Source organism: Triturus cristatus, chromosome 3_1 (genome assembly GCF_964204655.1).
Source record: "Triturus cristatus chromosome 3_1, aTriCri1.1, whole genome shotgun sequence".
Taxonomy (NCBI): Eukaryota; Metazoa; Chordata; class Amphibia; order Caudata; family Salamandridae; genus Triturus; species Triturus cristatus.
In genome coordinates this window covers 329,065,434-329,091,606 of record NC_140583.1, presented here as the reverse complement: position 1 = coordinate 329,091,606, position 26,173 = coordinate 329,065,434, and the positions used below count along the sequence as shown (strand labels likewise).

At 44.2% G+C, this 26,173-nt stretch overlaps 1 protein-coding gene across 1 annotated transcript in view; it reads right to left on the bottom strand.

Annotated features, from left to right (window-relative positions):
• LOC146860199 (sodium/nucleoside cotransporter 2-like) overlaps positions 1 to 26,173 on the bottom strand; it is a 347,088-nt gene that overhangs the window by 48,661 nt on the left and 272,254 nt on the right. Inside the window, exons 12-15 of the mRNA XM_085644040.1 lie at positions 24,400 to 24,530; positions 23,774 to 23,942; positions 22,561 to 22,758; positions 21,680 to 21,761 (exon numbers count right to left, since the gene is read on the bottom strand). Of these exons, the coding sequence (XP_085500166.1) occupies positions 21,680 to 21,761; positions 22,561 to 22,758; positions 23,774 to 23,942; positions 24,400 to 24,530 (580 nt within the window). The remainder of the gene's footprint in view (positions 1 to 21,679; positions 21,762 to 22,560; positions 22,759 to 23,773; positions 23,943 to 24,399; positions 24,531 to 26,173) is intronic.

The window sequence follows — 26,173 nt, the reverse complement described above, 5'->3', positions numbered from 1 at the left end:
TTTTTAAAAATTAATCTTTACATACAGTTGTACATCACAGTTATTATCTTCTACAACCCTTGAAACTTTTTTTTTTTTTAATGAATTTTTTGCCGTGCGTGTACGGTAAGCTGACGCTACGCGCTCCGTACGTCATAAGTACGGTGCGCTTACGTGACGTACGTACACACGCGTACTTCTTCGGCAACACGTACACGCATGCTCCTTGCGCGGAACCAACGTCGCGGTTACGCGGGTGCGTGTAATGCGCATGCGCGAGTGCGTCATACGTACGCGCTCCGTAAGCGCTCCGTAAGCGCATGTGTACGTCACGTTTGCGCATGCGTACTTGTTTACGAGCGCGTAGCGTAAGCTTATGGAGCGCGTAGCGTAAGCTTACGGAGCGCGTACGGTAGGTCATGTGATCCACAAAGAACACTTTTCATTGGTTTAAACTACTTTCAGTTCCAGAAACTTCCCACACCACACCCATTCCCCTCATTACTGCTTGAGATCCCCTAGGAGAAGAAGCTGAATTGACATTGAGATACAATGGCAGAACAGCAGTCCTCTTCTGATAGTGAGCCTAGCAGCACCATCATCATACAGAGAAGGAGGAAACAAAAGGATTCTTTTGTGTGGGAGTATTTTACTTTTCCAGAGGGGCAGAAAAAGGTCAATGCTCCATTGGTCACTTGTACACTTTGTGACCGTGTTTTATCTAGAGGAAATCCAAGGAAGAAGTATTCCTTTGGAAATCACTCTATGATGAGACACCTTAGGGATAAACATCCCAGGACCTTTGCTCGACATACTGGAGAAAACTCTTCAGTAAGTCACCGGAGCCCAACCTCAGAAGCTCAGCCGAGTACATCATCGGCAGCTCAGCTGAGCCCTTCCTCTGAGGTGGGAGCATCACCTTCTTCAGCTCCTCTGGACATTAACCCTCGATTTCGGAGGGTTTCAATGAGATGTACAACGTGTTGTGGTCTTATTGTTTTTGGGGAGACCAGTGTTTCCCTTATTAACAATAAGATAGACCAGCACGTTTGTAGACGTTCATAATATTCCCATTCTTTCTTTCCTCTATCCCTGTATTAACACAACGGCTCTTTTAAGAGGCAACCTTACCTCACAATTTTTGTGATTTTTTTTTAACCTCTCCTTTTTGAAAATTTTTTTTTACCGTGCGCGCACGGTACGCATAATCGCAGAATCGTTACACGAAGTTCGCGGAATTTTTCCGTTTATGACGTACGCGTACCCTACGCGCATTTGGCGATTTTTCGAAAAAAATATAAAATTAATTGTTGTGCTTTTAACTGCAATTTTCTCAGGAACTACTGAACAGATTGACTCCATATATGCAAAAGGCACATCCCTGACCTGAGGACTACCTCTCTGCCAAATTTCAAGTAATTCTGTTCAGCCGTTCGGGCTGTACCTTCGACTAAAGGTCCTATGGGAAAATGCATGGGGAAAACGCATTTTGGGACCCCCCTTTTTTCTTGGCCCCCGCTTGACGAATCCCCCCGAGACTTTCAGGGTAGGAGCTGAGCGGAGCGCCCCATTAGTTTTGAAAATTTCACGAAGATTCGTCAACCGGCGCCAAAGTTATTCAAAATAGAAAAATAGAATTTTGAGATTTCCTATGGAAACATGGTCCTAACTATAACTATCTACTGGCGACCGCCAGTAGATAATATAATATATATATATATAGATATCAACTAACTATAACAGGCGAATTTCTATGGTTTTATATGAATCCAATGTCCAAGTAACTATAACGTCCCTGAAACCTATGGTTTTTTCAGTGAATTTTTAAGGTTTTTTAAATGCTAATTTCTAACTATAACGTGCCTGAAACCTATGTTTTCTTTCAGTGAATTTCTAAGGTTTTTTAAATGCTAATTTCGAACTATAATGTGCCTGAAACCTACGTTTTTTTCAGTGAATTTCAAAGGTTTTTTAAATGCTAATTTCTAATTATACTGTTCATAAAACCTATGTTTTTCTCAGTAATTTTTTTTTATTTTTTATATTTTGTAACTTTAATATCCTAAAAATTGTTTTTGTATTTTTTATATTTATTATTTAATGTCTTCCTGTTTTTCAAATATTAAACAACTACGTACAGTATGAAAGGGAGCCCAGCCCAGAGCCACATCTGAAGACCAACACATGTCATAGACCTACTGATGAAGCAGGTCCGACACCGAAGAACGCCACAACACCCACCACCACCCTCAGGACCCCCCCTACCACCGAGGCAGCACAGAACAAGACAGCAAACTTTCCGAAAACGGCATGGCCCCTCAGTCACACAATAGCTGAATATTGGGACAGGTGTGAACAAACTATATGTTAAGGAAGCAATTCACCCATGAATAACAATGCACACAATGCAAAGTGTAGCGGTGATGTGCTGGACACATCTCAGTATGCAGAACACACACCTCTCCATGTGCACAAATACTACTGGTGCTTGTAGTGTTGTGGACAGTGGACCCAATGATGTTACATCAAACACTAGGGACGATCTCAGTCATGTAGCTGTATCATCCCCCTCTGTAAGCATAAGGGTAACCGAAGTGGGCTGGTCCGACGTATGTGACTTCAGCATAGGAGTGTGAATAAATAGGCCGGGTCTCTGGGCATGGTTCACTTGTGAACTGTGAAGACCAACGACTGTGCCAGAACGGCGGGCCTCACCCTGCCATGAGGTTGCCGCCATGAGCGGGACTCTCCTCGACACAGGCCCCCTGCGAACCCAGCGGTACAGCACCGCACACTTATGTCTGTACAGACTACTGTCCTCGATCTACACTGCGGACAGCAGGCCTCACAATTCAGATGGAGTAGCGATTGCAGATGACGCAGTGCAGTACGCAAGATACATTGCTGCCAGTGCGGCCCTCTCGGACCATGCATCATCTCAGTGTGCGCCCACGCTGAGTACTTCAGATGCCACTAACTCACTGCACCATAAGTCATCGCCACGTGGCCTTACTGGGGCAGAATTCAATAGACAAAAGACATTTGTCTGAGTGCAGCCCCTCCCGGACTATGCATCATCGCAGGTTACGTACACGCTGAGCGCCAAAGGTACTACTAACTCAGTGCACCACAAGACATCGACACGTCGCCTTACTGAGGCAGAATTCAATAGACAAAAGACATTGGTCCAAATGCGGCCCTCCCGGACAACGCATCATCGCAGGGTACGTACACGCTGAGCGCCAAAGGTACTACTAACTCAGTGCACCACAAGACATCGACACGTCGCCTTACTGAGGCAGAATTCAATAGACAAAAGCATTGCTTCGAATGCAGCCCTCCCGGACAACGCATCATCACAGGGTACGTACACGCTGAGTGCCAAAGGTACTACTAACTCAGTGCACCATAAGTCATCGCAAGGAAGAGTAAACAGTTTTATGTCAGCAGTGAGGCATACTATCACTCGAAAATCACCCAAAAATACTTATAATATAAAAAGAACAGAAGAATCAAAGTACATTAATGATTACAATCCAGTAATTTTGAAGATGTGGAATACAAATATGGACATACAATATGTTTCAGATAACTCAATTCCTGTTCCTCGCATACTATCCAAATAGAAGTCCATACCTGGAAAACATATACTGCAACATTATAGTTTTAGAAAAAATGTTACAGACAAAATAAATAAAGTGAAATATGCTATAATTGGATCTGATGGATGTTTCTTAAAGAATGCCAAAGGAATTTTGATTAATCACAAGAAATTAAATTGTGATACTCCAAATAAGAGAGAGTTTTTCTATTTAGCTCTTCTCCAACTCTTCAAACCTTGGAGGACTGAAATGGAATTACTTGGAGATTTTGACTGCTATGAAGATTCTTTCAAAGCATGTAAAGACATTGCTACCAGTGAGGCCCGCCCGGACCACGCATCATCGCAGGGTGCGCACACGCTGAGTGCTTCAGGTGCCACTAACTCACTGCACCACAAGTCATCACCACGTGGACTTATTCAGGCAGAATTCAACGCAAGCCGCAACACATGGTGCCACTAACCCTGTTCAACACTAGCCGGCAAAACGTGGTGCCACTAACCCTGTTCAACACAAGCCGATACCACATGTGTAACTGTGTGCTGAGTCCTGAATGGCAGTGACCCCAAGTCCATGGCAGCGACCACAGTAGCAGACTCCCTCTGATTAGTTAGGCATATTTCCATATGCAAGGCCGGCGACACGTGGTGCCACTAACCCTGTTCAACACAAGCCAATTCCACATGTGTAACTGTGTGCTGAGTCCTGAATGGCAGTGACCCCAAGTCTGTGGCAGCGACCAAAGCACCAGACTACCTCTGATTAGTTAGGCATATTTCCATATGTAAGGCCGGCGACACGTGGTGCCACTAACCCTGTTCAACATAAGCCGATCCCACATGTGGAACTGTGTCCTGAGTCCTAAATGGCACTGACCCCAAGTCCGTGCAATGACCACAGCAGCATACTCCCTTTGATCAGTTAGGCATATTTCCATATGCAAGGCCAGCGGCACGTGGTGCCACTAACCCTGTTCAACACAAGCCGATCCCACATGTGTTACTGTGTCCTGAGTCCTGAATGGCAGTGACCCTAAATCCGTGGCAGCGACCACAGCAGCATACACCCTTTGCTCAGTTAGGCATATTTCCATATGCAAGGCCGGCGACACGTGGTGCCACTAACCCTCTTCAACACAAGCCAATCTCACATGTGGAACTGTGTCCTGAGTCCTGAATAGCAGTGACCCCAACTTTGTGGCAGCGACCACAGCACCAGACTCCCATCAGTTTTATTTGTTGTTGTTTTCTTTAAATAAAATGTTTCATATGTAAACCTATACAAGACTAAGATTCTTATTTGTCCAACCGCACAGGGACACTTCCGGGCCCAAGAAGGTTGTTGGGGGTATGTTGGTAATGTGGGAAGAGGGTGTGTTACCTGCTGATGTGGGGAGAGGCAGCGTTAAAGGGGTATCTCTCACAGAAAGAACTCCGATATGTTTTCAGAAATGCCTCAGACAGATGCCAGCTGACGGACTGAATCACAAAATGGTTTTTCAATGCTTATGTAGTGTGAGTTATGAACAGTTTGCACCCAGACTCGCGGAGGGACAACTGCCGCCTGTCCGCTCGACCCACAGACGCAGTACTACGAGCCGTCCGCTGCCAAAGGAACAGCACCGTAGTAGTTTGTTGAGGTACAGGCACAGTAGCGTACTAGCTCGCAAAGGTAGAGAGCTACACGCCGACGGACTGGCTTCTAACGGCATAGCTGTGAAGTGGTAATGTTGGGCAGAGGCAGCCTGAAAGAGTTATCTTGCAGAAACAGAGCTCCGGTATATTAAATTGCCCCCAAGACCTTTCTTTTATATTTTCACTCGATGCAAGAAAGCCCGCTTTCTGGACCAAGACCTTGCTCCCTGCCAAATTTGGCGTAATTCCGTTCAGCAGTTTGACCTGTAGCCTTGTCTAAAGTTTCCTATGGAAAATCCATTGAGAAAACACGTTTTCACACCCCCACATACCTACCTGACGCAGGCGTACTTGCTGTTGGTGTGCAGGTCAGTGCTCTAGTTGTCAACATGTCACGGCCACTCCCTGAGGGCAGGTTTGCACACACACCACACCCATCCGGCACATGCGTCAGAGGCCATGTGACCACGCAAATATAATGCATCGACAACCTCACATCCTTTATTGCCGGTGGTGACTGGATGGCGGACGCTCCATGGGTCTGAATCATAAAGAGTCCATGAAGAGTTGCGCAGAGGGTTAGTTGCACCCTGAGCTGCATGGCCATCAGGGGCCTACTAGCACGTGGCACGGACTTGACTTGCACAGGGTTAGTGCGACCCAAAGCTGATGTGGCCATCAGGGGCCTACCACCATGTGGCGCTGACTTGAGTTGCACAGGGTTAGTCGCACCCTAAGTTGTATGGCTGTCAGCGGCCTACCACCACGTGGCACTGACTTGCGTTGCACAGGATTAGCGGCCCCAAAAGCTGATGTGGTCTCCGCCATTGATGACTCAGCGACATGTGTGAGATCTGCCGGGCCGCGGAGAAGCTGATGTGGTCTCCGCCATTCATGACTCAGCGACATCTGTGCGATCTGCCGGGCCGCGGAGCTTTGACGGGCACGTGGAGGGCCCACTGGTAGACACTCCGGTGGCAGCAGGTAATTATTTGGTCATGGCTGCGCAGGGGTGGCAGTGTCTCTCTCTCTCTCTCTCTCTCTCTCTCTCTCACTTCCCTCTCTTCACTCTCTCACTCTCTTCCTTCCTTTCCTTCTATCTCTCTCTCTCTCTCCCTTCTCCCTTTCTCACTCCCTTTCTTTCCTTCCCTCTTTTTTTCTCTCTGGCATTTTTTTCCTTCTCTCTTTCTCTGTGTCTCACTCCTCTATGTGCATTACACATGTCCTTATTTTGTGCTTTATTTTCCAGGCTGTGTCGTCAATATTGATGGACCCGACAGGAGTATTCCGCCTTGTTGTGTTGAGTTTTTTAAATTTCAATATCGTTTTTGGTTGTTACTTAAGTGCTGTGTCACTCTTTCCTGTTCTTATTACTGTTATTTGGTGGTGTCCACAATGGTGTTAAATTTTGGGGCAGTTATCGCGGGAATACTGGTGATGTCTGCAGTTTGCACCAGCTTCTGAATAGTGTGTTAGATTTATCTCAACTTTAGTTGCAGAAAGTGCTGATAATGAGATGCAGAGTAGGCGTTCCCGTGCAAAAACCCACGAGGTGCACCTTTGCGATCTATTCTAATTACTAAAATCCTGTATTGAATTCCACTGTGGTAGTGGATGCATTTACAGTGTACACATAAAATCAATAAAGAAATCTCATTGTATTTATATTGATCGGGAATAGTGGGTCAAGTGCTGGATCTTGACGGGATACACTGCCCAGTTTGTTTATTTTTCTGTACACGATAAAACCAAATCACAACTTTCACAACAAAAGCCAAAAAGTACGAAGCGAATCAAATTCCGGCGATAAGCCGCGTTAGCACCAAAGGTTTTACACCTGCTTTCTGCTGGTGTTAAGCAGGACGACTACCTGCAGCATGAAAAGGAAGACAGCCAAGAGCCACACCTGAACACCCACAGTTGCCATAGAGTCAATGAGCATGATACACGGATACCCATGAGGGCCATAACACTCCTCGCAACAATCCCAGGACCGCGAACGCCCCCGAACTCGCATCTGAGCAAGTATGTCCGTGTGGTCATTGTGATAGCATGATAGCCACCGACCCTGCAACATCACAGTGTGCTGTCTTCTGCGGACGTTACCATGTCACCTCAGCATTGGCAGTGAGCCTGGAGATGTAGCTACGCACGCATCCTCCTGCATGCACAGCGGCAAAGAGAATGAGGTGTCTCACACATGTCCGTGTGCAAGAAGTTCAGTAAGTGTGTCTCTGTGTTCTGCAGTGTCTGCCACAAGGGCTGCAGCAGTCGATGTTGTAAAGTGGCATGCACCATCTCCAAACAGCAGTGTCACGGTGTCATTGGAATGCCGCAGGACATGCGCCAATAGGCATTACAAACGTGTGCCGTAGGAGTGCATGGGATACAACAGCGCAGCGCACAAAAGTGTGGGGGCTCGTTGGAGGGAGGAGCAGCTGTTTGGCAACGTAACACACAGTGAACCCGCCCATGTACCACGTGCTGGGCATCTCATCTATGATGACTAGGGTCGCAGACATCCCACAACACCCACGACTGGCCTTTGTACACATCCTGTATGAATGCACCTGGAGAAGTTACTGTAAGGATGAAAGGTTCTTTGTCTAAGCTATCTTGCGCTTACACATCTGCTGCTCTAAGAAGGAACTTGCAAGAAGCCAGCCCCCCTGACAGATACGAAATTTGCATCCATCTCCCACACTAGCCACTGCCCGATTTGAGAATAACGAGTGGACATCCCACACTCAAAAGTCCTTCATCGTAGTTAGCGTGCGTGAAATGGCCTTCACACATACTCCCACCACAACCCTGCCCTGCACCCAGAGCACACAGACCTGGCTCATTGCACCAAGCTGTGCCATTTCATCCACAAGACTGGCACACGGCAAGCCAGTGCAGCTACAAGCAGAGCCACTGACGCATAGCAGGGCATCCCGAACACATGGTCGACTCCATTCACGTCCATCTATACCTTGCACTTCTGCTGCATGTCCTGGGTGCACTGCCTTTGCAAGTGCTGCGGATCACTTACCAGCACCATATACAAGTTACCGTGTTCCAAACAAAACTTCCTCCTACTACGTATAAAATATTGCTGACACTACTTGGACAGGTGTGGCACAGCGCCCAGAACACATGACTTCACAGCATAGGACACACAGTTTGGGCTCATGGTTTCATCCCCGAGTCCAGTAGCAGCTCAATTTAGCAGCATAACACGGGGAACATCCATTATAACGCATGCGTTATGTCGCATGCAATTACGTCGCAAGCGTTACAACGCAAGCGACGTCACGACGCGGACCACTACCCCACGTACCATTACATCGCATGTGCATTTAAAACGCATACGCTTTTAAATCGCATGTGGTGTAATGGACGCGAGGCGGGAGGCACGGACGAGCACCGAGACAGAGACAGAGGCGGAGGAGCACCGGGACAACGCGAGGAGAAAAAGGTAAGGGGGGTTATGCTTAGAGTGTAGTATTTAGGGTTTAGGGCAGTGTCTGGAGATTGTGCTTACAGTGCAGTGTTTAGTGTTTAGGGCAGTATCTGGTGGTCGTACTGTAGGGCAGTGTGTTAGGCGTAGTGTATTAGAGTTTAGGGCTTATGGCTAAGGTTTAGGGAAGTGTAGGCCACTTTTTTAGGCTTTAGGGTAGTGTGTGTTATGTAGGGCAGTGTGTTTAGGCGTACTGTCTTGGGGTTTAGGGCTTAGGGTTTAGGGTTTAGGGAAGTGTAGGCTACTTTTTTAGGCTTTAGGGTAGTGTGTGTTATGTAGGGCAGTGTGTTAGGCTGACTGTCTTTGTGTTATGTAGGGGGTATTCGGGAAACAAATCGCGATTTTAAAGCATGCTGGGTGTTTGTGCGCGTTGTGAATGTATTTTGCCTGCACTTCGATACACAATCGAAGTAATGGTTTGCGTGGTGAAAGCATGCGTTGTGAATGGCCATGCGGTGTAAAGACGCCGATGTAAAGGTATGCAATCTTAACACTTGCGATGTAGCATCATACATCCCATAACACTCTAGGCAATACCTCACTTAATTTCCGTAGCCCGCACTTTCAGACCGGTAGGGGTCAGTAGTTCAGCGCCTTTATCCCCGAGTCCCCAGCGCTATGAGACCCGTACGAGTGAGTAGTTTGTACTTTCCAAATAACTAATTGATTTGATACGCGAGAATTTACCTTCGCACTCACTGTATAACACCCCCTAAACACCATACACAACTTACAATATTCGAAACAAAAGTTCCTCCGAGTAGGTATAACCTCATGCTGACACTACTTGCACAGATGTGGCACAGCGGCCTGAGCACATGAATTCACAGCATATGACACACAGTTTGGACTCACGCTTTCATCCCCGAGTCCGGCAGCAGCTCAGCTTAGCAGCATGCGACACTAGAGAATACCTCACATATTTTCCGTACCCTACCACTTTCAGACCAGTATGGGTAAGTAGTTTGTCCTAGTAGGTATAAACACATGCTGATACTACTTCCACAGGTGTGGTGCAACGGAGAGGGCACCTCAATTTACAATATAAGACACACAGTTTGGGCTCACGCTTTAATCCCCGAGTCCCGCAGCAGCTCACCTTAGCAGCATCAGACTCTATGCAATACCTCACTTAATTTCCGTAGCCCAGCACTTTCAGCCCGGTAGGGATGAGTAGTTCGCTTCGCACCCCTGTATAGCACACCCTAATCACCCCACAGAGGTTACAGTGCTCCTACCCTCCTCTTTCCTCATTTTTTCGCCCTTTTTTCCCCTTACTCGCTTCAACAGAATCACAAAATGGCTGCCAACACTTCCTAGTTGCAACCGCTCGCACTGCTCACAGCCAATAAGCAGCAAGCTTGTGCTCGTAACACCTCAGCCAATCAGATGGCAGAATTCCCAAATATCGATATCTGTAAATTTCGATATTTCTCCAAAACTACTGAACGGATTTACACAAAAAACAAAAGTGTGCTCTCTAGACCAAGACCCTTCTCCCTGCCAAATTTGGGGTAATTCCGTTCACCCGTTTGACCTGTAGCCTTGTCTAAATTTTCCTACGGAAATTAACATGAAGAAAACACGTTTTGAGACCCCCCTTTTTTCTCGGCATCCCCTGACGAATCACCCCCAAACTTTCAACTTAGGAGCTGATATGAACAAAGAATTAGTATGGAAAGTTTTATGAAGATTCATCAAACGACGCCAAAGTTATAAGCAAAACAAAAAATGTTCTTCCTATGGAAACTTGGTCCTAACTATAACTACCTACTGGCGACTGCCAGTAGGTAATATATATATATATGTTCCACGTTCCTCCGTTCAAACCAAGCTCGATGAAAGATCACAGCACCACACTCAGAGGGTTCAGGTACGTGCTATTTATTTGTTTAAACCATAGTGCAATACAAAACGGTAGAGGACTGTCTACGCGTTTCGACTCCCAGCCTTCTACTGGACCACAGAGTCCCGGTGCCTAGAATGTCTCTTTTAAAGTGCTCAATGTATTTTCCTGATATTCATTCTATTAGAAGAAAGACTAGGCTTAAAAGAATCCTGACAGGCAGTGCATATGTTTACAATCAATTTCAATTCAGGCTGAGATAGATACATATAAATTCATATGTTAATGTGCAAGTTACACAAAAGTTTTTAAGATCGAGTAAAAGATTTAAATATTTTGTAAAACATTGTGAGTAATTGTTGTCAATGTCGTTGTTAAAAACACATATCATAAGATGTAAAGTACGTTATTGTTTTTATGTGTTTAAAACAGAAGCAAAGAGATCCAAACAATAAAGTGACTGGTGCATATGTTGTACGGACAGTGATTTGTAAAGTACATTCTGATCACTGTATCTGCTCACTTCAAGTTTTTAAATAAATGGTTCTTTGTTTCATAAAGTTAGAAGTGCTGAATTCTCATTGTCAATTATTCAAAAGTATAAGAAGTAAGAGATAAGAACTACAAGGTCAAGTTTTCCTATATATACATTCCTCTACCCTAGATATCAAATTTGAGCAGCAAGATAAGGGAGGAGGGGAGAGAGGAAAGGGGAAGGAAAGGAGAGAGATTTTCAGTCTTCAATTTTAAAGTGACTAGTGCATATCCTAAAGTGAAAATAATATTTGACCATTTTTGTACAAGAGTTATTTGTAAAGTACATTCTGATTTGATAGTCCCCATGTTACCTCGTTTCTTTCTTTCAGTTCTTACTATATTTTCCATGATTAAAAAGACAATACGATTTCTACACTCGGTTTTCAAAATGTAATAATGTCACAATGTTCCATTGGGAGATGGCAGTATCCCAATTGTTCACTTCTTGTCTCTTCTTGACTGCCTTGATAAGGTAATTGCCATTAGATTTAAGCTGTTATCATTTTTCTATTGATTTTTCTAAGGAGACCCATAATCCACTTTGGAGAATTCAGATAATTTAAAAGCAATGTGTGATTAGGTTTATAAGTTCCTCGACGGTCAAAGTAATGCCTGTAAGATTGTGGTCATTGTAGTTATGATATTTGTTCGGTTTCCTTGATAAATTTGCATATCTTTGTTTATTGCAGATGGATGTGCAGTTCTGCGTCCAAGTTGTGGCCAAATGGTTTTTCAGTGCCAATTGCTAAAATTAATCTGGATTCTGTTTTTCACAAGTCCAAAGTTCTATCCCCATCTCTTTCTTTGGCTTTCACAATTTTAATCCCACAGTATTTAAGGTGTTGACAATCACTTGAATGGAATTTGTGAAAGTGTTTGGCCATGGGATAGGTGAAGTCTTTGTTCTTGATGGCACGTAAGTGCTGTAAAATTCTCAGTTTTAACTTATTGATGGTGCTTCCTACGTATTGTTTTTTGCAGGAGCATGTTATGTGGTCCTTTATATTTTCAATTTGGCCATTATATAATGGATACGATGCAGTATTCTCACCACATTCACAAGCATTACATTTAAAACATTTCCAAAATCCTGGAGAGTTCAGCCATGATGATGTTATTGGTTTTGGAGTCTCATAATGACTTTGTGTGAGAATGTCCCCCAGAGATGCAGTTTTTCTGTACGTGATGTTTGGATATGGGGACAATGTATTTTGCAATATTTCGTCCAACATCAGAATGCTCAAGTTTTTTCGAGTGATTTTCTTTAATTCCCCACTCTGGTTATTGAAGTCCATTATAAGTCGAATGGTATTGTTTTCGTTTTGGTTTCTTCCTGCCATTTCTTGTTTTGGTTTTAACAGTTCTGTCCTTGCTTTCAAGGCCACTCTTGTTTTAGCTGTTTTGATTAAATCTTGTGGATAGCCTCGTTCTGAGAAGCGGTTACTCATTTCTTCAATTTGGGAGTTGATGTCTGTTGCTTCAGAGCAGTTCCTTTTTGCCCGCAACATTCACCATAGGGTATGGACCATTTTAAGTTCTGTGGAAGCCCAATGTTGGCGTATAAAATACTGTGCCTTCTGGTGTATACTCTCTGGTTTTCAAAGAACACTTTCACATCTAAAAAGATGATATTTGTGGGGCTTATTGTTGATGTGAAGGATGGGTTATACTTATTTGTGTTCAGTGATTCAATGAAATTTGGAGATCAATGTGGTCTCCCTCCTAAACTATGAAGTGGTCATCGATAAATCTAGTCCAAAATTTTATGTTCTGAGATTTCCGATACTTCAATACTTCTGTTTCCCAGACTGCCATGATGTACCCATGGCAGTCCCTTGTTTTTGTAAAAAGTTGTCACCTTGAAACAGAAAGATGCTATGTGCCAGGCACTATTTGAGCATTTCAATTAACACCTCTGAATGTTCAAGATAGCTGATTGATCTAGTCTATAAAAATTGTTTTACAGCTGCTATACCGTCAGAGTGGAGAATTGATGTATAAAGAGATGTGACATCAATCGTTGCCATCAAAAAGTTGTCTTCCCATGCAATTGTTTTGATTCTATTTAAGAAATCCATCGTACCTCTCAGATATGATGGAAGTCCAGTGACATAGTTCATGAGGAAGATGTCCAAGAAGCGTGATGTGTATTCAAGCAAAGAGCCAATGGAGCTGACTATCGGTCTGCCTGGTGGATTCAGTAGTGATTTATGGACTTTCGTTGGAAAGTAAATTGTAGCCATAACCGGATGATCAGTTTTCAAGTATAAGAATTCTTCTACATCAATTAGATTTCTTTCTTTCCATGTATGTAGCATCTGATGGTACTCTATAGTCCAAATTTCTATTGGATTTAATGTCAACTTCTCGTAATGATCTTGACTGTTCAATTGCCTTACAGCTTCAACTATGTAATCCTTTCGGTTTTGAATCACAATGTTTCCGCCCTTATCTGAGGCTTTTATAATTATCAATGTATCTTCCCATATTTCCTTAAGAGCTTGATGTTCACCGGGTGACAAGTTCCATGATTTCTTTTTCCCTCTGTTCTTCTTTTGATCATAGTGTTTTGAGATGTCCTTGTTTTTCCCAAGGGTGTTGCGTGCCATCTTGTTGATTTCTTCCACCATAATCTCGTGAAACAGGTCAACCTTGTTTCCTGCTGGCAATTGTGGACAGAAAGTAGATCTTGTTTTTAGTCCACTGTAGCCTCCTTTGTTTGTTTCAATTCCTATTCTTTGACACAATTCTCGATCAGTTTCAAATGAAGATCGTTGTTGTTCTTGTTCTTCTTGTAAAGAGGTTAATGCTCATAAGGTGGGTATGTCCCTTTGCTTTAGAGTTGACATTTCCTGATTGATTGTTGACTGCTGTTGGTGTACTAACAACCACAAGTATGGCTCAGCACCACAATCCGTCAACAATAGAGTCTATTAGTAACAGTAGAAGCAAATCACTGCTAATACAAGATCTTCTCATTCTGTTCTTCTTTTTTATATCATTTAATCAAAAAGGTATTTTCTTCTCATCAGCTGACGCGTTTCATCCTATTGACTTAGGACTTCTCCAGGGCGAAGAAGTGGCAAACCAGTCACAGAAGAATCAAAAAAACTGTAGTTGTCCTTTTATGTCTGGAACATTTTTGTGCGTAGATCTATTGCTACCCCGAACTTCCTATTAAATAGGATTGTCAAAAAAAGGGGAAAATCCAAATCCAGACTCAATAAAGTAGACAGATTCCAATCACCATCTACGTTCACACATATGTATCCAGAGGAAAAAATGGCTTGATAACCATAGCTTCTAGGAAAGCCTAAAGCCAAAGCGTTCCATTAAGAACATATGGCAATGGGTAAATAGTGTCCAATTTGACTTGTACCCGAAGCAGGCGCAGTATTCCAAACGATCATATGTTGGTGTACTGGTGTTTTTTCCTCAAAGTACTTCTTCAATTTTAGTTTTTGGCAAAATTTTAAAGGTCCATGTGTAAATTTGGTATGTTCATATCTTTGTTGGGGCAGAATGATAATCCCTTGTTTAATAGTGATATTTGTGCTATAGAGAGAGTCTCATTAGAGATGTTGATCATCAAGTTATTTTTGATAAGATTTTTCTTTAGTTTTGCTTTGTCCATCCTCTTACTCCTTTGTCTTTTGCCCCCTCTTCTTTTTCTTCTGGTTGTGGTTTTCATTGGCCTCTCCCCCCGTTGTTCCTCTTCCTCTCCCTCGCTGTTGCGTTATCATTTGCATGAGTCTCATCTCCCCTGAAAAATCCAGGTTTGAAGTGCTTGCTTCTTCATCGGCAGAGCTTAGATCGGAGCTGTCAATCATTGCAGGGGTTTCATGTCCAGCACATTTGTCCATAACTACCTGATTTCTAAACATATCATACTTTCCTGCAAAAGTGTATATGCGTCCGTGGGCATAATCCAGTCTGTCTCTGTTAAACTTATTGGCTTTGCGTTTCTCAACATCTGCTTCATGTTTGTTAATTTTCTTTTCCTAGGTTTCGATCAGTGCTTTGTTCTCTTCACTTCCAGAGTATTGCTGTAGTTCTTTCTCCAGGTCTTGAATCAGGGCCACTAATTTCTTCAGCTTTCTTTCAGCGTGCAAAATTAGGGTTCTCATCAGTTTAAATGAGCATTCGTTGGTGTCTATCTGCCATTGTTTTATTAAGTCTGCATCTAGATCGTTTAAAGTTGGCATGATGAGAATGCGCAACCCCCTTGGGATACGCTTAAAATTGATATATTTCGCCAAGGTTTCTTTCTCCCACCATTTGTTCACTTCCAAAATGCGATACTGTTGTAGTTCTTTAAGTACACAGGTGATTGTTCTTTTTCCCTTTTTTATGAAAGTGACTGAGGCCATCATTAGGAGTTTTCACAATATGTAAATACAAGAATATAAGATGTGATAAAAAACGTATCTCCTGGATAAATTTCAGCTCTTCTAGATAAATTTCAGCAGGTCAAAATTACTGATATTTATTGGGGGGAAAAATTACTTGCACATGTTTTTAGGTCTCGCCTAGGCAGCGCATGCACTGTCTCGTTGAGACATGCAGTATATGCTTTAGTGAGGGAGTCTCCGTTTTCCTATTTGTTTTTGAGTGTGTCTTTCAAAATGTCTTACTTGCTATTGGGTTAGCGTGTGTTATGTCCCTCCTTTTTCCCTGTTGGGCACGTCTATGGCTATTGGCCCCTTTACTGGTATTAGTGCATGTTTTTTTGTGTCTGTTGTTTTTCAAGGATCTCTTTTTTTTTACTTCAACGCAAGCACAGATGTTTTTTCAGCTGGCGTAATATTTATAAAGTGCAAAAGGTTACAGCCCATGCTAATCGTATGCCTTCCAGACAGAAACATACAGGTTTTTTTTTATTAGCAGCTGCTTACTATGTGTCCGTCTTTTTCAAGATTACAGTTTATCATATTGTGTTGTTTTTTAGCCAAGCGCGTCATGTTCATAAAGTGCAAAAGGTTTCAGCCTTTAATAATCATATGCCTCCCAGGTACACATATACATAGTTTTAATAAACATTACAATTTATTTTTGTGCTGTGTTGTTTTTCAGCCAAGCGCATAATGTTAATAAAGGTTTCAGCTCCTACCCACAGTGTGCTTCCTAGACACACAGGAACACTTTTATTTTGTTGCTAAGTCGGTGCCTGCTTTAATGTCCATTTTGTTGGAGCCGCAGCAAAGGAGTTCCAGGTCTCCTTCTGATTATAGGCTTTTGGAGTAAACAAACACATAATTGCAAACTTGCTGCTTCGCTTGGTTTTTAAGCCGCACCCGAGTACTTCACAGGTCTTCTCCAGATTGTGTGCTTAACAAACAGAATGAAACAAATAACTTCAAATTAGCTGCGTAGCCCTGTCCGTCTTCTTGTAGTGGCAGTTAAGTACTTCACATGTTTCTAAAATAGCATGCATATGTTAAAAAGGCTGTATTGTTTCTTTTGGTCAAAGGGCTTGCATTTCCACTGTGTCTATTGCTAAAACAATTACCCCCCATCCAAGGCACAAATTTATGCCAAGCGCGTAATGTTCATAAACTGCAAGATGTTTCAGCCCCTGCTGATTGTGTGCCTCCCAGGTACAAATGCATATAATTTTTGAGCAGCTGTTTAGTTTGGGTCCGTCTTGCATACTGTTAGAAATGGGATTTCTTGTTGGCTAAGGCTTGCGCCAAAGCCAGGCAGAAACCACCACTCTAGTCAGGGCAAGGGCCTTACACGCTGAAGATAACCCCTGCTCACCCCCTTGGTAGCTTGGCACGAACAGTCAGGCTTATCCCGGAGGCAATGTGTAAAGCATTTGCACAACACACTCACAGCAACAACACACTAGGCACACTACATAAGGAACTCCACACAAGGTTATATCAAAAATAGCCTTTGTATTTTGTATTACTATAAACACATAGATTAGTAATTACACAATATACACTGTGCCACCTGGAACTAGGTAATATTTACAGGGGATTATATACACATGACAGGGCCAATTGGACCACTGTCAGAACCATCAAAAAGGGAACCTAGTAAATGTAAAACATAACACAACCAGTAATTACTGGCAAACACTGTACTCAGCATTATATCCTGCAATATAAACCATATTATGCACAGTATCACTTCCGGCGTAAAATACATTATGCGCCAACCTCATAAGCCTTAACATATTAGACCATAACCTCCCAAGCATAACTCACATTAGGGGCATCAATCACAGTAGCGAATAACTTCACAAGCATCAACCTCAGTATGCAAACAACCTCATACACAAACCACATTAGAGGCATATATCAGGCTGCCTAACCCACAGTACATGAATCACATTTCCTGCGCACCACATAAATCACATTAGGGCCTGGCGCCCTATCAACCTAACAGTCCTCCTGGCCAACGGGCCTTCTCAGAGGGCTCATATGCCCTATGTCCATAATGTCAGGGCGTGCTGCCAATGCAGCAGAATCTCAAAGTGCGCAATTGCGCTGGCCTAAACGTTGCAGCTGCCACTAATTGCTGTGCAGCTGTGAAGCAGAACGTGGGCCTGGGCACTCCCTGTGTCCTCTGAACAAATATGCCAAAACGTTGCAGCTGCCTACGCTATTGCGACGCAGCTGAGGACAAGGTAAATGGGCCCTGGCATTACTGTGCCCTCGGGGCCCCACTGGGGCTCTCTAAAAAAAATTGGCCTCATTGTTGCAGTTGCCCACTGTAAAGCAGGGCAACTGTGAAAACATAGCCAAACTGAGCCCTCTAACAACAAATATGCCCCCTCGTTGGAGTGGCCCACAACAGCGGGTCCGCTCAGGAACTAGGCACTGTACAGTGTGCCAAATGAGCCCCCACTCATGGGCTCTCCAGGGACTCTGCTCTCCTCTTCTTTTGTGGCCTGCGGGACTCCCACAGCTCACGGCGGCCCCGCTCAAGAAGACACTGACCTCAGGACTTCTCTGGCACTGCGGCGAAGGCAGGGCTATTCCGGCTCTTCTGTGGATGCAGGGCTGGGCTTCCTTTGGTGATGCGGAAGTCCCGCCCCACGTCAGGCACCACGTTGCCTGACTTCCTCTCCGGCCACACTGCGATTGGCAGCCTCCGGCCGGTCAATTTAATTTCGGATCGGGCTGCGGCGGTGAAACGCGGGGTGGGCACCTGCCAAGGCAAAGCATAAGCGGGGTGGGCACCCATAATTTCCAAATCTCAAAATAAGCGTGGTGGGCACCCGTGAAAAATAGAGGAAAACGCGGGTGGGCACCCGCCATTTAAGCATCAAGGGGGAATACCTACGATGGGGATTCCCTTTTAAAGGGCGGCAGCTCAGCACTGCGCAGCCCTCACTTTCCCCCTTCCTTGGGGACAATTAAAATAAAGTGCTCACATGGCGCAAGAGGCAGCCACAGTCCTGAAGGTCCTGGAAGATACAAAGAAAAGCCAGAAGGTCCAAGTAAAAAGTTCTTCCAGATCCGTGGGGCATAGCTGGGCCCAGGGAGGCCAGCACACAGGGCCCTCCAGCAGGGAGGTAAGCCCCCATGGCGGTTCCTCTTGGGCCCCAGCAGCAGCAAGCCCCCAGTAAATCAGGAATAGCACACCAGCATAGAACAACTTCATTGGGTCACAGCCCCTATATTTATATTAGGCATTCCTTTGTCTGGATTGTAGGGCTTGGGGAACCAGATGCACCTGGTTCAGGTGGGAATTGGAGCACTTTGTTTACCAAGCTCCTCTTCTCCTTTGTCAGGTGAGGGCTAGGTGATCAGACACACCACAAGGGGTGGAGCCAGCATTGTCCAGGCTGGGCACAGTCTTATTCAGAGTCAGAGGATTCCTCCTCCCACTACTCCCAATGCAGATGTCCCATTCATCCTAGCGCTGACTCATCCTGCCACACACTTCCCAGCCCCTGTCAAGCCAGACATGCAATTCACATCAGGCACACAGACACATAACACACAGAAATGCCAACTTCTAAAAGTGGCATTTCTCAAATAATCATAATAAATCTGCTCATACCCTTGTGCAGAATTAATTATTACCATTCCATACATACTAAACTCGACCACGCTGCTCCTCTCATCCCCGGAATTACCACTAACACACTGATCAGGGAATCCCCAATGCATTCCTATGGGAGAGCAGGCCAACCTTACCAAATGTACATTGAGAGCGCACACACTTTACACTGGACCACAGTGCTTAAGTGCCCAGAGGCCTAAAACCACCAACACCATGTTACAGAAAAGGCTAGGAGAAGGCAAAAAGTTTAGGGATGAACCTGCCAAAAAGGGCCAAGTCCAACATATACTTACATATATTTTGTAGCATGTGCTTGGTGTAGCATCTGTGTTTGTATTATTACTATAAATTACACTTTTTTTGGTACTCTCTCGTGTGCTATCCCTCGAGATACCACATACATACGCAGTGCTCATATTGGCAATGTTTGCTTTTTTGTCTAAGCCGCTGCTTACCCATCCTTTTAACTCATGCTTGCTTGCTCCCACTTCTTAGCGGTGGGTGGAGATGGCGCTGTGCATTCCAGACGGAAATACATTTTTTTTTATTAGCAGCTGCTTACTGTGTTGCCGTTGTTTTCAAGATTACATTTTATCGTACTGTGTTGTTTTTCAGCCAAGCGCGTCATGTTAATAAGTCATGTTGATAAAGTGAAAAAGGTTTCAGCCTTCATACACATGCAGTGCTATGCGAGGACGGACACAGCAGCGCTATCCCTCAAATCCCTATGACATATTCTATTTGCAATAAATACAAAAAACTTAAAAATATGGAGAGACCGATTGGCATTGCCAATGCTTGTTTTCTGCGGCAAGCACCAAAATCTGAATGTCATTCCTCATTTTAGGGAAGAAACTAATAAGTGCTGGTTATCCACACGGAATAAATAATAAACCCAACTGTATTGTTATTTGTGAGTTGCCATAAATGTTGCATTAAACTCCAAGCCACTCATGATGCGATAATGTGTGTCTTGAAGGTTTGAGGCTTCAGACCTTTGTTCCTGTGAGAGCTGTGTTGTAATCCTTGCTATAGAGTAATTCTGGGCAATCTCAAATTGCAACTATCTGTAATGTCAACACGAGAGCCAGGATGGATTCAGTAAAAGTGGTCACAAATTGTGCACCAATATTTTCCGACTACATTCTGATTTCTCAGACTGACCTATATACTAATATGTCAGGTCACATGGCACAAAATGATAGTGAGCCACGCACAATTCGACCTACCTCCTGAACGTTAACGAGGTAGGTCGCAAATTGCGACCCACTTCGATTCTTTGTCATTACAGGGATTGTGACCCACTGCGGTCAGCAGACCTCAATGTCTGTGATTGCTTTTTAATAAAGCAAACCATTTTTTAGCACAGCTCATTTTCTTAAAAGGAAAAAGGGTTGCATTTAAAAAATAATTAAAAGTTTTAAAAATGTTTTTTAAGACTAGGCAGTAGTCCATTGGACCGCTTTCCGTTTGTAAATGCCTTACCACTACTTTTCAGTAGTTGGGTAAACATTAGTTTTTTGCAACCAGATTTCAGTGCCAAAACATTAATACATCCCGCTGCAAATCAGTATTTGGAAGAGACGTTCTTAACACGCCCATTCCAAATACCAATTTGTTATATAGTAGTAACAAATCCAAGTTGCAACTCGCTAACGTAATTTGGGTTTCTTACATACCAAAAGGCCTTTTTTGTGGTTGCAAATGACCTGATTCACAAAAAGCCTATGTAACCCGTAACAAGTATGCCATCTAGTGCTGTCCAAATTACTCACTTTTACTGCATCTCTGTGAATGTTCAGTTTTTTGCTAACAATTCTATATATAGGACCTCTTGCGTGAGATGTTCATGGTAAAATAAAAATATTCTCTTTAACCCCTTGTGTGCCCCGCCCTTTCCCCGCCCTGTGCCGGGCGTTGAATTAGCGGGCGGGGTTCATGACGAAATAGTCTCGTCATGGGCACAGCGCAACCGCGGCCCATGACGAGACCATCTCGTCATGGGCACTCAAGGGGTTAAGGCGCATTTTTGTTCTGTGAGCTAGGTCTTTGTCAGACAAGCATCTAACAAATAAAAAACATAGCAGCAACCACCCGTGTGACACAGAACATGTAGACATGTGTGTGTATGATGTCAGCTTCATGGTGGGAATGCCAGCCCTGAGAACAGTCTAGAGGTAGATGGCAGCATTGACCACAAATTACAATAACAGTATAGAGGCCTAGATGATCTTTAATGATCATTACATTTAAAAGTGCACCATAACTCATGATTTACTGCTAGTACAATGTAGAGATTAAACAGTCGCATATTCTACCTATACACATGCATAGCATTGGAGTCTGGGTCATGTCACTGTCTCACTGATTACAGAAGTCTACTTCATCTACTTAGGAAGGATACTCCCTACTTAGCTCTGGGAGTTTCTGGTGTTTGGGAGTCTGTAAAGAGAACAGGCATTGACCTGGACATTAACACTGACACTTTAGGTAATAATCATGACTCTTTACGAGAAACCGCACATTTCTCTGTGCTTTTTCTCACAGTGATACTTACATAAGCCTCCAAGCATGATCCCTATTGAGCTGACATTCGCAAAGCCACAGAGAGCAAACGTGGTGATGGTTTCTGCTCTGATCTGGAATAAAAAAACAAGCATGGGCATAGTCAATGCTTCTTCATTTTGGACTTATTTAGTTTTTTTTTGTAGAAAGCTGCTCGCCCCCTATTGGAAGTCTAGAGCTCATATCATGAAGAGTTATATCCCTGAGTAAACCTTTAGTAACTTAGGAGGAGGGGAGGGGAGGTGGCCTTAAGCATCTGACTATTGTACTCTAAAGTAGTTCATGTATATGGCCTCTGGATGATGGTATTATCCGAATGTATGGAGATGAAGAGGGCCTTTAAGGATTTCCTGAATTTGAAGTGATATTTTTCTAACTTGAGGTGAATATCTGAGGAGTTGCTTTTGTACTGCCACACATCTTCTGAAACTTGACCTCTAGACACTCAAAGCTGCATCATGGACACCAGCAGTGCAAGCTTTCTTCATTCACACAGAACAACCACAGAATGGACACTGGGAGGGCAAGTTTCCCTCATAAAAAGCATAGCTTCCAACACAGGCCAAATCAAGCTGTACATGCGCACACACAGGCACACATTTGCACACACACACACACACATATGCACACCCCACTGGAACTGAATATGCTGCCGTTGAATATGCTGCAGTCCCTCTACTTTATACTTCGACCTGGCGCAGTTGTGTCAACGAATGTGGGCACTGGTAAGTATCATATTCAAGTCTGTGGGAGAGAGACACCTTCCCACTGGCGGGAGCACAATATCAGTAGCAAAATCAACTGGATTAAACAACTCCATCGAATTATAATCAAATTAATCCAAGTCGATTTGATTTATGTTGGGGTACTCACAGAAATCCACTGTTTGGTGTCACCTATCCATTCTTCCACGCCGGAGAGTCGTGCGCTCTTGTATTTAGACAGCCGCTCGTAGGCTACAAACTCATTGAGGATGATTTTGGTCCCCAACATTTCACCAACTATCATGGCCTCGTCCCACTGCACCCCCATCATAAAGGCTACTGGCATGAAAATATAGGAAAGGATGAGCTGGAAACAATATACAAAAATGTCAGTTAACTCACATATATCAAAGGTGAAACATGCATCCTTTTCAAGAAACCTAAATTCATCTTCTCTTTCCATACATTTTCATCATGTAAATTCAACAAATTTGCTCTACCAAAATATGATCTCTCAAGCAAGAACTTGCTGATTCTCTACTATTTATTTTTAGATGTGTTAGAAATGGCCCTCTCTAGGGTGCTTTCCTTTGACTTTTTGCTTTTCTCCTTCCCAGTTTTCCGCTGCTCTGGATGCTAGCCATAGAACTTTGAGCACGTTTGACACTGCTGTGTAGTGCCAAAGTGGTGTGCCCCCCCCCGATCTGATCGGGCGCCGAAGGGGCTGAAACATGTTGACCACACACGTCCTTTAAAGCAGGTGCTATCGAACAATAGCCCTTCTATTTACGCACCACCCTCCTTTTTAATCGTATCCCATTTCCACAAGAATAAAACCACTTTGAGATTTGGAGGTAATTTTAATTCACTTTACTCTCACCTTCACTGTTTCTGATCACTACTGAAAATACCAGTTGGTCTCCCTCCATGTGGAGGAAAGCATAATAAAGATCTTATGATGATGCTTTTCACATAACCACTGTAGCGGAAAATCAAGATATACCGCTATGAATGAGGGTTTTTTTAGATGATAAGAACCCAAGACCCTGGTTAAAAACCAGAACAAGTGATCCATTCTCTCTCTGATTATGTGCCTATTGAATGGAAGCCAAATTGATCTCAGCTTCTCTCTCCCCTGATTGATTACGTGGATATGTACATAATAACAACTCATGTCTACTATATTTCCAGGAAGAAGGTTCTAGGTGACTAAACAAGATTTTCTCCTATTAATGTATATTATTATGACATTCATCTTTCATAGGACAGCAGAGGGAATACATAGGAGAACATTTGTTATGAGGAATACCCATCTCAGCCATAGATATGAGGGTTCCCCCCCCCCCAGTTATGCGTGCATTGTTTTGCTCAGTTTTTCTTACCTGCAGTGTGAGTTCCGGATAATTCACCATCCCTCCTAACCAGGAGAAAGCAGAGTTCACAAACTGCAGCAGGGCCATGAAAGCAATGAGGTTGGCAGCAATGTTAGCCACGAGTCCCACAGAGGCAGATGCGCCATTGCTCGCAGCTTCCAGTAAATTTCTCTCTTCTCTGTAGAATAAAGGAGCCAACATATAAAAAGCGAAACTTGGGAGGCAGTGCTATCACGACTCATTAGACTAATGTGAAAGGAAGCAATAGTGTATTTTCGCTTACAGATGGTAAGTAGGGTTTATAAGACTATACTTTAGTGTACCACCAAATGGCTCCAAAGTCTGGTGGATGATTTTGGCATAAGGTTCATTGACAGGACAATTCCATTTCTTGTTAAAACATTGATGGGTGATGCTAGGATAGAGAAATGCAATGTATGATCAGTTAATCATAGCATTGCTTGGTGTCTTTCTTTCTTCTCTTGGGTTCTTCATTGAGTGAGACAATGCAGAAAGGGGTGGCATAAAAAAAGGATTGAAAAACAGCCACAAAAACAAAGCAAGCCCTTGTGTTTGCATCACACAGATCATCTGTAAATATAAAAGTATGACATTCCTTGAACTACTGAACATACCCTTTTTCTATCTTAACTCCTTCTTCATCCTTGAATTTAGATTCTTCGACTTCAGGGTAGACCAGCTTGGACAGAGCGAGAGCACATGGAGCCGCCATGACAGAGGCTGCGATCAATGAGGAGGCGTCAATCTGAAATAATAAAATACAGCGAACGGGAATGAGTATGACATGGTATGCACCGTGTTTGCCTGGACACACTGTTCCTAATGCTAAGCAATCTGGAGTCCTCTTGTGTAGTTATTTGGAATGCCATCGATCTATCTGAAGGCCTATGTTACCTAATTTGGCAATGCATTTTCCTAGGACTTTTAAAATAAAGGACTATGACCTTTTACAAAATCATAACATTAGGACCCTTATAAACAAAATATTTCTGAAGATCGTTTTAGCACCTTCAGATGCTGACTTGTGAGTCCAAAAGTACAGTAGCACCTAAAAGCATAACTGTTAGGTTGAATGTTCATTGGGTTAAAAATAAACTCACTATCAGTCAGTCGAAGCTTTTTGACTCAACTTTGTGATCTGAAAGTTAAGCTATTTTATAGGTTTGTTTGGCTTTTGGGTCCCACGCTCGAGCCAATGACTGGTACATCTCAAAATTACCCGATAGGTACATGAAACGACACTAATGACAATGGAAGAACAATGGCTGCTCTCTTATTGGTTTGGGTATCCAGTGAAGAGTTTTTGGGGGTCTTTAAAGAGCACTGGAGCATATGGGCTTGAAGTTACAGCGGATAATCCATATTGGACAGGGTTTGTTGAACCAGTGGGCAGCCACATTATTATGCCATAGGGTGCATAAAATGGCATAGTACCTCGGGGCTGGCACCTATGTCTATCAGGGGTTCGGATCTCAGTTTATACTAGCAGTCAGTGTTTCCAATGCTGGAGGCAGCCACAAACACAGGAGCCTGTGTTAATATCTTGTAACTGTTCTCAGCTCTGCTCTGCTTGTGCCCCTGTTTACCAGCCTCCTGTTGTCCCCGTTACCCGTGACTGCTTTCCGTCGCTTCTCCACCTCCCCGCTCCCCGCCGCTGCTCCCTTACGGCCCGCCTCCTTTCCTTCTGTAACCCACCCATTGGCCACCCCGCTCCCGCCTCCCAGCTGCTCCGCCCTCCCACTTGCCCACTTATGGAGGTCGCCGCACGGTGGTGAGCTGTGACCTTGTCCCTGCCTGCAGGGCCGGTTGCTCCACGCACCGCGCGGCGCCCCCCCGTGAGTGCCTTGACCCCTGACCCCTCCGCTGCTGCCTCGCTCCGCTGAGCACCTGGATTGCCTGTGATAAGTATCTTGTGCCAGTCTCATCTTCCTTTTGTTCTAGCTGTGCCCCTGTTTTGCCTGTGATAAGTATCTTGTGCCAGTCTCTTCTTCTTTTTGTACTAGCTGTGCCCCTGTTTTGCCTGTGTTAATATCTTGTACCAGTTCTCAGCTCTGCTCTGCTTGTGCCCCTGTTTACCAGCCTCCTGTTGTCCCTGTTACCCGTGACTGCTTTCCGTCGCTTCTCCACCTCCCCGCTCCCCGCCGCTGCTCCCTTACGGCCCGCCCCCTTTGCTTCTGTAAGCCACCCATTGGCCACCCCGCTCCCGCCTCCCAGCTGCTCCGCCCTCCCACTTGCCCACTTATGGAGGTCACCGCACGGTGGTGAGCTGTGACCTTGTCCCTGCCTGCAGGGCCGGTCGCTCCACGCACCGCGCGGCTCCCCCCCCGTGAGTGCCTCGACCCCTGACCCCTCCGCTGCTGCCTAGCTCCGCTGAGCGCCTGGATTGCC